Source organism: Haliotis asinina, chromosome 7 (assembly GCF_037392515.1).
Source record: "Haliotis asinina isolate JCU_RB_2024 chromosome 7, JCU_Hal_asi_v2, whole genome shotgun sequence".
Lineage (NCBI taxonomy): Eukaryota > Metazoa > Mollusca > Gastropoda > Lepetellida > Haliotidae > Haliotis > Haliotis asinina.
In genome coordinates, this window is record NC_090286.1 from 61,024,840 (window position 1) to 61,037,381 (window position 12,542).

Consider the following 12,542-nt stretch of genomic DNA (forward strand, 5'->3'; position numbering starts at 1 on the left):
GAATTTCCGACATTTCATAAGGATTACAAGTCATGATACAAAAAATGTGCCTTGGGTCAAAACTTGAACTTAAGGCTTGAGTCGAAGAGCCACCACTACCAGCAATACATGCAACACAACTTCTCATGGAGGTCACCAATGTCTGTAGTGTGTTCCGGAGGATTGCCTGCCATTCTTGGGTCAAACTCTGAGCAAGCTAACAGATATTGAGTTAAAGAGTGATTGTATCCAACACGTCTGGCTAACAGGTCAGATGCATGTTCAATAGGTGCCAGATCAGGAGAATAACTGGCCGAGTGACGTTCAGTCGTAGAAAGTCATTGACTATGCATGCACGGTGTGGCCTAGCACTGTCATCCTGGTAAACTGCCTGTGGGCCTATTCGAAGAAGACAAGGAATCACAAGTGGTCACAGAATCTCATCCCTGTAACAAACGGCATAAAGATTCCCATTGATGACATACAGGCTGGTTCTGTGATGGAATGAGAACGCCTCCCCATACCATCACACTTCCTCCACCAAAACAATTATGTTCACAGATGTTGACATCAGCAAAACACTCTCCAGAACGTCTGTAGACAAGAGCAGGTCCGCTGTTGTACTGCAGCATGAACCAGGATTCATCTGAGAAGAGATCTCTTGATCACTGCTGCTGTGTCCAGTGTTAGTGATGTCATGCCCACATATATCTCTGGCAGCTCTGTGACGTGGAAGGAGATGTGGTCTAACAGTCTGAAGTTGGGACCGTAAGTTGCTCTCTGTCAGACGGTTCCTGATGGTCTGGTCAGTGACGTTAGTGCCTGTAGCAGCCCTCAGTTGCCGTCGAAGATTGTTGGCAGCAATGTACCAGTCGAGGGCATCCTGACAGTCTGGGTCTGTAGAAAGCATTGCCATAACCTACACATGACGGATGGACTCACATTTAGCCTTCGAACAGCTTTTTGCTGTGAAACCCCCTCATTTACAAAGCCAATGGCTCTCACTTAGTCTTCAATATTGAGATCTCGACATTGACGCATGTTGAAAAAGTTGATCCAGTTTCACTACAACAGGCCTTTCTAAAACCAAATGTTGCACACGAATTCCTTGTGGCTTGTGCATCTTGAGGACAAGTGAGCAAATGCACGCTCTTCATTTTCATGGCTACTGGGAGGGGTAGATCACAACCACACTTTCCAGGAAAAATAAGGGATTCAAACACGAGATTTGGTAAGTCCAAAATCATTCAAATCCTTTGTTTTGTTTAGAAAACGTTATAAAGAAGTGTAGTCTCCAAATTCAGTGTACCAAATTACCACAAGACCACCATTTTCCAACTTTTACAGGAATCAAACTAACATTGCTATGAAATGCCATTGTTCTCTCAATTATTTTGCTGTGTATATATCCATGAACTAATGAAGCAATTACACACTGATGACATCTCTTCAAGCTCCACTGTAAAGTGACGTCCCAATTGGCTGCCAAAAACATCGCAAAATCCATCTCAACTAATCTATTGTCAACCGTCTTCCACATATACCTGTCAGCTGTCTACTTGAACTGCAAGATGCCATATGTGCATATACAATATTAATGACAACATCTTGGACTGAGCTTTCCCTGTAAAAAGATTGCTAGTTACAAGCAACATCCATAATTCCTCAAGGACAATGCCATCTTTATTATCTGATGTATCTTTCTCATACACCTCAGACTATTATCATAAATACTCTAGATTTATTTGCCACATCAGCATCCCTGGGAACCAAATTTGAATGGCATTAGCATTAAAATAGCTGTTCAAACAATTTTTCACATGAGCACAAGAAATTTTGCTTCTGTTGAGTCATAGGAGAGAAAGGTATGACCACTCACTTCCAAAACAAAGCCAGTTCAGCAAATAGGTCCAGTGTATTCATTGTAATAGAATGTCAGAATATATGGGAGATAAGTTTTATTGCAATATTAGCAAAAATAAAAGTCACTTTGTGTTCATGTTTCAGACTTCCCAGCGTCACTTCACGCCTCCAAATGGGGTATTAACAACAATGAGGTCGGGGGATGATATTTTAGGGAGCACCCTTCTGCTGGTCTGGGTTTTGCAGGCCTCAAACAGGAAACATTTCAACCTCTTAAATGAAATGATGACACCTGAACATGTGAATACATAGCCAGTCCTTATTTGAATTGTTTTGTAGCTTTACGGCAATAGTCACTCCACATTCTTCTTTGGCATCATGATGATTCACTAGGGAGGACACTAATAATTGAAGTGTCCCTGAAGGAATTTGCATGCAATTGGGGAACCTAAATTGTCCATATTTTTGCATACAAAGTCATTACAAATTCAGACAGAAATTTGTAATTTGACCATGAATTTGTCATATCAACTTATAATCTTATAATAATATAATCTGTCTGTATATTCTGATTTACATTTTTATTCTAGAATATATCTAGACATGTGTGGACACTTCGGTAGCAAGCGCCGACCAATGAGGGGGTTCGTTTTGACCACTCCCCTTTTCTGGCTTTATCGTCTTTGCTTTCGTCTGCCATTTGTGTCAAGATCATCTAGTTGAAGGTCAAAATCAGCTTTCGATCGACTTATAGAAATAACAACAAAGAACTGGTAGGTGGTATGAGTGATGATCGATAAGCCAATCACCCATGATTAAGTTAAGATAAAATTTTAATCGACTGCATGCAATGGTCGCATAGCACTCGGCAAAGCAGGCCACTGGGGTACACTGAAGTGCCCAGCCTTGTATAGATATGTTGTACTGTGAAGCATTTCAAGTCAGGGACATCTAAAAAATTTTATATATTTTTGAAAAAGAATCTTTAATCTCACAATGACACGAAGGCCTGTGCTACTGACCTCTAGAAAAGAGCTTTTGTTGTCACATAACGGATACATTTATCATGAATGCCTTACTTTGAATCCATAAAGTAGCATTTTCTGAAATTTTAACATATTATTTCAACATTGCATTTTCGTGAAGGAGAGAGCAAGAACCCAGTCAGATAGGTCCATCCCTTAGTGATATCCAACAATCCTACATTGCAGATTATTTCAAATATAACCATTAAACTTTGCAAATGCAAAGTGCCATTTTCTGAAACATTGTCCCTGATAAAATAATTTGTGCAGATATATTTCATTCAATCTCAGCATCAAATTGTTTTATTTGGCATGTTTGAATGGAATCCCAAAGAGATTTGTAGGAAGTAATAGGCAGTCCAGAAGGGTGTGCAGGGGTGCACAAACACACTGCACATGTAGTTGAAGGATACATTGTGAGATAATGCAGTCTTATAGGGGTTTACTTAGAAGTCTGTCTGTACTAAACCTTACCAAGAAGGAAATGGTTATCAAGTGGTGCGAACTTCCTGTGTCAACAACACAACAGAAACATGGTTAAACAAATATTATTTATCTCTTATGAAGGACCATGAGCTAACTTTTATTGCATCATTTGTGATCAAGGCCCAATGATGTTTATATTTCAGCATCTATACAGCACAATTACACAGTCCAAAATTTTCCCTTATCTCTAGCACCACGTTTCAGTATCTATCAACACATACCTAGGATCAAAGTTCTATATATCTACCAACAGGCCCTTGGATCAAGGTTCAGTATCTACCAATACATCACCAAAGACAAAGTTCAGTATCTACCAACACATCCCTAGCAACAGGTTTCAGTATTCAGTAGCAACACATCCCTTGTCCAAAGTTTGGTATCTACCAACACATGACAAAGATCAAGTTCAGCATTAATAATAATAATAATAATAATAATATGTGCATTTATACTGCACCAAACCTCAACTCACAAGGTGAATGCTTGTAGCACTAACAGTCAGACACAGACAAAGATATTTATTGTACTTAAGGCCTCCGGCCCATATACAAGTAATACAAGTACATTGTTAGCACATGTTACAGACATTTCACGGAAGAACTTACAGTGCAGATAAAATATTGCTTCTAAGGTTAACAGCATGTTTCACATAGAGGGCAAGATTACGTATTACATTTTCATTTTTGGAGGACAGAATGGAAGTAAATGCAGTTGATGGATATTTCAACAGGTAGTTATTTGGGATATATTTTTTTCTTAAATCAGTGTAATGTGGACACACAAAAGCGAAGTGGATTTCGTCTTCTATGGCCGAGTTACATAATGGACATAACCTTAAATGTCTCTCTATTGAAAGTCGTCTGCCCTTATTGACTGATAAGTCTAATAGGCCCAATCGAAAATTAACAAATATACGTCTGATATTTCTAAATCTCAATACAGACAGATATAATTCTGGTTGGATTAAGCTCTTAAAAGATCTAAACAACTGATATCTCGAACTGTTGTCTAGACAGGAATGCCATTCTTGATAATACATATTTACAGATTGATCTCGAAATTGTTTAAGAAATAGACTGATATTACCAACTGTTTGATTTAGCCAAACAAATCCAAAGCCATGAGAAAACAAGAGATTTCTAATATAGGAAGCCCATGTTGTCTTACCCCTAGCGTCTAAAAATACAAGCATATTATAAGCTAGTTTTGGGATTCTTTGTTCATGCATTCCAAGAATCTTTAACCAATATTTTAGACATCTGATTTGAGAATTTATATAGATTGGATGTCTACCGCATTCTCCATAAACCATACAAGATGGTGTTGTTTGCGCTACATTTAAAAATCTTTTGCATGCTAAATGGTGCAGTTTCTCCAGGCATTCATAACGTTGAAATCCCCAAATTTCAGAACCATAGAGCATAATCGGTTGAATTTGTGCATCAAACAATTTAAAATATATTTTCGGGGTTAAAATTCCAATATTTTGGGAGACTGACATAACGTTAATCAGAGCCTTCTTAGCACGTGATTTCAAATCTATAACACTCTTTTTAAAGTTCATGGTATGAGAAAACACTAGTCCGAGATAGGTATAGTGGTTAACAACAGATAGAGGTTTGCCATTCAAAAACCATTTTTCTTTAGAGGCCACAGTGCCCCCTCTTCTAAAGATAACTATGTTTGTTTTTTCAAAATTTACAGATAATTTCCATTCATTTGTATAACATTCCAAAATATTCAGTTGGTTTTGTAGACCAACAATAGTATCTGACACTAAAATTACATCATCGGCAAAAAGGAGGATAAAAATTTCAATAATATCTGGAACCATTTGCACACCATGTTTGCCTGAATTAGAAATATCATAATACAGTTCGCTTATAAAGAAGGAGAACAATATTGGACTTAAAATACACCCTTGCCGAACTCCCATGGGGCAGTCAAAAAAATCGGTGACATCATCACCACAACGAACACATGATTTTATATTCAAGTACATAGATTTTAAAATAGTGTACATTTTCCCCTGTAAACCAGATTTTCGTAAGCAGTACCATAATTTAGAACGATCCACAGAGTCAAAGGCTTTCTTAAAGTCAACAAATGCTACATAGAGTTTGTTTTTATTACGCGACAGACATTTTTGTATTATCGCATATAATGTAAAGATATGATCAATGGCTGAATATTGTTTTCTAAAAGCCGCCTGGCATTCAGGGATTAAGTTTCTCATATTTGACCAGTTTGAAATTCTTTTGTTTAAAACAGTTGTAAATATTTTCCCAATAACACTCATTAAAGATATGCCTCTGTAATTATCTGGATTGTCTTGAGTCCCTTTTTTATGTATAGGTATAATGACTGAACGAGACCAACTTTCGGGAAACGAACCACTTTCGAATACAGTATTAAAACACTTATGGATGAAGGGCATTAACACGGCTTGAGAACATTTAACCATTTCGATTATAATGTTATCGGGACCAGCTGCTTTTCCGCTCTTTAAGCTACTTATAGCATTCTTAATCTCATCAACTGAAATGTGCGTTTCCAAAATCATTTGATCAACAGTGTCAAATTCATTCGAAGGGAAGTTATCATCATCGAATGTGTAACCATCACTTGGAAAAACGGCATCATTAGAAAAAACCCTCATGAAATGCGTCATCCATTCACTTTTTGAAATATTACTTTTTGGATTTGATCTCTTTCTAAATGAACGAATTTGTTTCCAGAACATAGTAGTATTGTTGATAGAATCATTCAATCTGTTCAGTCTTTTATTACACAGGTTAGATTTGAATTTTCTGCATGAAGCTTTGTACATGTTCCTCATTTTACAAAAATAATATCTGTTGCTCTCCGAGGGTCTACACCGAAAACGTCTAAGTGCTTTACGCGCGTCTCGTCGTGCAGTTTTACACTCGTCATTTAAGGGTGCTTTATGGTTTTGCTTAAAAGGCTTAATCTTTTTCTTCATACAATCTGCTGAAACTAATATGACATGGACAAACTCATCTAGAGCTCCCTTTAGATCGAACTCGAGCTGTGATAAGAGACAGTCATTATAAAGTAATAATTTACTTTTCAAATTATCTAGAAATGTTTCGCAGAAGGCGTCGTTCCAAACAATCTTTTCTTTATAATCATCAATATGGCTATTGTTATCCGAACTGTTCATATTGGGAAACTGGCAAGTCAGTTCTAATGGTAAATGGTCGGAGTCTACTCTGTCTCCAATACTTAACGAGTTAATACATTGAAAGAAATCTGGTGAACCAATAAAATAGTCATTGACACTTGATCCATGTTGCCCATGAACGTATATTCGCCTTGCGAGTCTCCATATACTCTACCATTCACTATGAAAAGGTTGAAGGAATAGCATAAGTCTAATAACAAATTTCCAAAATTATTAACAACACTGTCGTGAGAATTCCGATCATCGATAGGATAGATGTCACTATCAGCGCTCGCTTGAAATATATGATTCATATTATCATCATCATCAAGACTAAGGCACACATTGTTTTGTTTTCCTGTGCGGGCATTCAGATCTCCACAGATAACAGTGTGACTTTCAGCAAAGTCAGGGAGATTCGCTAGTAGATATTGCTCCAGTTGTTCAATGTTACATTTGCGATTCGTATGCTTATAATATGTTGAACCAATAGGAGGGATGTAAGTGCACATTAAATTCAAATCTTTATCAAGTGAAAACAATTCCTTTAAGAATTTGATACAGATGAAATTATCGATATCAGATGCTAATTGTCTATACATATTTCTAAGCGAATGGTGAATACAAATACAAACACCACCTGACAGTCTACCGTGATCTGACAACTTGACGGCAGGGCTATAAAACACATCATACCCATCCAGCCAACTGAAGGAGATGCTGGTTACAAATGTCTCAGTCAAACATATAATATGAAATTTACCAATGTAATCAATAAAACTAATGTCATCAATCTTTTCAGTAAGCCCATTTATGTTCCAACACAGAAAGTGGGTTCTCTCACTAACAGATTCAATCCGAGTGAAGCAATGATTATAATCACCGGTGTCATTGCTAAGAGGACCCGGTGAAATAAAGTCCGGGCCTTGGCCGCCGTCCTATTCAGATATAGTACTTGCAAGTGGTTGACGGTCGTCACGAACGGTACGTGGCTGGCGTCTACGGTGTGTAATACGCATATGGGGACGGGACTGAGTGTGTGTATGTTCACTCGGTACCACTACGAGTTCGCCGTTCTTATAGTAGCCAAACTGGCCAGTTTCCTTCAGATCCTGAACTTTTTGACGTTGGCGTGTTGTCAGGTCACTCGAGATACCATATCCATTTTCCTTCAATACAGACCTAGATTTAAGTGCTCTAACTTTGTCATCTGACATTAGCATCTTGACAATTATCGGGCGTGACTTAGTTGAATCAGCACGTTTGCGCCCAAGGCGATGGGCTCTGATTACGTCAGTTGGTTGCCACGTTTTGAACGTTAGGAACTTTGTGAACAGTTTTAAAATAGTTTCTTTGCATGCTATTGATTTTTCATCTTCGGTTTCCGGTACACCATGTATGATGACGTTGTCGCGACGGCTAAAGGATTCCAACTTATCTAGTTCATCATCTATCATGGTCAAACGTTCATCAAATCCATTTACCTTTTCGTCCATGGCGTCCAGATCAGAGTACATGATGCCGTACTCATGTTTGGAGGTGGCGATGTCTGATTTGATATCTACCACCGCCTTCTCTAATTGATCACATCTCGATCCGATTGATATCATTTCAGTTTTCAAGGCGGTGATCTGTGATGACAGATCTAATTTGACGTCACGTATTTCAGCTATTAAGCAGTCTCTCACTTCTTCCAAAGTCAGGGGGCCGGGGTTAGTTTCAATGTCATTTGCACACATCAGAATATGCTTCACAACACCCACGGGCGGCACGTTACCACCCAGAAAGCAAATCCCACGTGCAATTGGAGTGGTATGCATAGCCAAAACTGGGTCACAATTGACAGTAGTGACGTCACATGATGTACAAAGGTAGATGTTTTCTTTCGGCACAAATCGCTCAAAATGGACATTTTCAAGTGCATCTATCAAGAGGTATGATGAGGTAAGATGCACAGCGGTGAGAAATGTACAAATTATCAGCCTAAAGTGAAGATCTGTCCCCGACACGAATGGTGAGTACTCACTCTCTTGTTTGTGCAACGTCACTTGTCGTGTTCCCTTCGGGTGAGAGAAACTGCCGATTCTGGCTCGATAGACATCAATCGAAACCATTTCGTCCTCCAGATGTGTAGACTATACTATATATAACTTCACCGTCCAATGATCGTTCCCTGGGAAGGTCTCTTAATCCATATTTTAAAGAAAAAACCCTCCCTCGATGGAAAACATGTTGCCCTCGGAAAGGGACGTAAGCAAGCATATTATTACTCCAGATAACCCAAGCTGCCTTTAAGCCGCTAGAAAGTTATAGTTACATGACTAATTCCACAGGGTACCCATTTTCTGCTGGGTGAACAGAAGCAATTTTGAGCAAACTCACTTGCCTAGGGTGAGACCACATGTGTCAGTTACTTTCCCTGTACCAAGTGGCATTCCGTTCCAACACATGTTCATCGAGATGGTTCAGTATCCTGAAACTATAGCTACCTCCCAAACAACAATGGTGAGTCCTTAAATTCAAACTCACACTATAAACATAACCCACATTCTCCCTATGGATATTCATATCACTGAACAAATTTTGTCAGCATATTGAATTAGCGTTAATATGAATCCAAAGGGCATTGTCTCATGAAATTATTAGCATCACAGTAAACTAGACCTTAACATGCTGATCCTACATACTGTACTTTAATTTTATGAAGCTGTAGATTTCCTCTCCAAGTTCATAAGCTGAATTAAGATCAGAAAGTTGGTGAGGAAAACCACAGACATTACATCTTTGAAGAAGTTCTCAAATTCAATCTTACAGAAGAAAAACATCCATTCACCTTTTGCAGAATTGCCATTAAAACAACACAAAGTTTGACTTATTACTATCTACTACCAATATTTATTGAAGGTCTGATCAAGGTGAGAGAACAAAAGGCAATAGAAGGACCAGTGACATAGCCTTGTCCACGATGCAAAGTCTGTTTGTTAAAGGTATCCTGAGGGCAAGCGCAATTTTAGGCTTTATACAGGGGTTTAAAAATCCCATCGCACAATGCCCAGGACAAGTCAGTTTTCATTTGGAGCAATCAAATAATGGTATCTTACTTTTCCATGGGCTACTAGATAATTTCGGTTTACTATTTATCACTTGCCAACAATCAGTCAACTAAGCATAAACATCAAGTATCATGTTGATTTATTCTTTCATAATTTTGTAATCATGATTGCATAAAAAAATCAGGGCAAGTGGAAAATTAGTCAGGACAAGTTACTTTCCCTGTGGCAAGTGGCTTATAAAAACATTTTGAACCCCTGTTATAGGACCCATCCTATTACTATGTTTTGTTGTGTCCTGACTGCACTAGTCAAATATTGCATTGCAGGTAACATATATTGTCAGACTGCACTCAATGCAGGCAACATTTCGACCAGGGCAAGTGCAATTTTAGGCTTTATACAGGGGTTAAAAAATCCCATCGCACAATGCCCGGGACAACTCAGTTTTCATTTTGGGCAATCATTTATAAATTTCCTGTATTAAACAAGCCTTCTCCTATTGTGTGTATCAGGGGAATCATTTATTGGAAGTGCAAAATGTAAACGATGTCCACTCTGACGTTCACAAATCAGTTACTATACCAAACATTGTGCACACAATCTTTGTGACATTTCACAGGTCAGTCACCACTGTGTAATGTGTTACTTGTAATAGCTGACAAATTGAATTTGCCTCTGAGAAGAAATTGCAATCATGGATAAATATGTCAACTTAAAACTAAAAGCTATCATCTGCCAAAGGTTGACCATGAAAATCCACCTCAGTCTGCTTACAGGCATGAACATATCCACCATGTTTTTGTGTATGTTCATTTGGGATCTATCAGTTCAACAACACAGATAGTTGGTGGTTATTTACATCAAGATGATGTATAATGATGCAGGTATTTCCATTATGTCCATCAGCAACGACTGTCATATCACAACAGAATAACATCATCCATAGGGGAAGTAAGCAACTGATGCTACAGAGCTCCTGATACTCTCACTTCATCATGACCTAATATATTTGATGGAGCACTGCCATAATTATCCTATATAACCTCGTAAGCCCGCACCTGTATTTCCCTACAAATGTCCATTAACAGGCATAATAAATACAGTATATACATTTCATATATATGCTGAATAATGCATACGATGAAGCTTTTTGTTATTTATACCTGTATATCACATGTATGAGTGAGTATGGTTTTACGCCGTTTTTAGCAACATTGAAGCAATATCATGGTGGGGGAAATGGGCTTCATGCATTGTACCCACGTGGGGAATTGAACCAAGATCTTCAGCATGGCGAGCGAACGCTTTAACCACTAGGCTACCGCACCGTCCCTTTATCACATGTGCAAGTTCAAGCCACAAATAGCACTCAAAGCAGCTAATTAGTACCAAACAGGCATTTTAATCAGCATTATGCATTCTGAACATCTACTTATTTTTGGCACCAAAAGAAATATATGGAAATGAAAGTCCCTAAAGTATGAAAACACACCAATACCTAGAGATTGACTTGCATTTACATGAATGTGTGATGCCTGTCACAACAATAACGTGATCTCATGAACTTAAGGTCACATTTTCACACTAGTGTCAGCATGTTGCAAACAGAGAAGTTTGCTTTTCTTCTTACTTCCATTGAGATGGAAATAGATGAAGTAAACAAAACACAAGTGTTTATTCATTATCAGAGATATTTCAACCTTGCACTCAAAGCATTTACTAAACTGATGTAAACTCCAGTTTTAACCATGATAAAAATATTTTCTCTTCAGTCACAGGCCTCATTATTGGTGAATGGCTAGGATGGCATGCATCCCTACAGAGCAAAAAACATTACTTAAAAGAAATAACTTTGGAAACTTGTGGTACCCAAATGGGAATTTGTTCTGACATTTGCTGCAGACCTGGAACAGCCTCTGTCACCCCCATGAGACAGCCCTGTGAACCTTCTTGTTCATCTGTTACTGTTAGCTCAACTCTTGAGACGCATGGCCATTCAACCATAAATAATTTCCACATCCTGAACTCAACTCCAAATGGGACACTGACAGTAATATGCTTCCATGATAGGTATGCAGAGGCCAAAAGACATTTTTGAACCTCTGAAGACTGTGTCTTTCTTGGCTACTTTTGACTAGAAAGATTAATCTATGTAAGTTCTGCCTGTGACATGTCTCGTGTGGTTGCAAACCATTCTTGCTGACCGTAAATGAGATTGTGAAATCTGAGAGGAAATGACTGAAAATAGTGTGCTATATGAAACTCTATTTCAAATGGACAATAAATGTGTTGATGAAACAAAAAACAACACCTGTGACAACAAGCGGGACAAGAAAAATACATGTGACATCATATCCTATCCGCACCACTCCATCTAAAAAAAGCACGGGGAAAAAAGAAACAGGGAAACAGAAACGTAAATGATCACACTCATTTTGTATGCTATAAATTCTGATTTAGGAGGGATCAACAACAAAAATGGGCATTTTTGGTAAGCCTAATGTAAATCAAATACAAGAATCAATATTGACTTGGTGATGCTGTATTTTGTACTCACTGTTCCTTTATGCGGAGCAGAAGCTGGCGGAACTACCACTGGTGGAGGCATTTCTTGGGAGGAACTCGTGCCCATACACACGATTGACACGCTATTGAATTAAAGAAAAGAGAAGAACAAATGTTCTGATAGGCGACTCAATTTTTCACAGAGACAGTTTAGCTGCAATACACACATGTAACTTGACACAGAATCCTATCATGAAACTCTCGTTCAATCCTCGACGATGTGCTTGAGAATGAGCGAGAATGAACCTGAAGCTAATAGATCAACAACTACTTACAAATGAAGAAGTTTATTTTTACATCTTCTCTTATGTGTGACTTTAAACTGTTCGTATTGTTCGTATTTATGAAACATATATGTGATTATATTTATTTATTTATCTACGGACA

At 38.2% G+C, this 12,542-nt stretch overlaps 1 protein-coding gene across 1 annotated transcript in view; it reads right to left on the reverse strand.

Annotated features, from left to right (window-relative positions):
• LOC137290953 (acyl-protein thioesterase 1-like) overlaps nt 1-12,409 on the reverse strand; it is a 41,152-nt gene extending 28,743 nt beyond the window's left edge. The window contains exon 1 of the mRNA XM_067822176.1: nt 12,148-12,409. Within this exon, the coding sequence (XP_067678277.1) occupies nt 12,148-12,222 (75 nt within the window). The 5' untranslated portion in view covers nt 12,223-12,409. The remainder of the gene's footprint in view (nt 1-12,147) is intronic.
• Nucleotides 12,410-12,542: the final 133 nt, after the last annotated feature.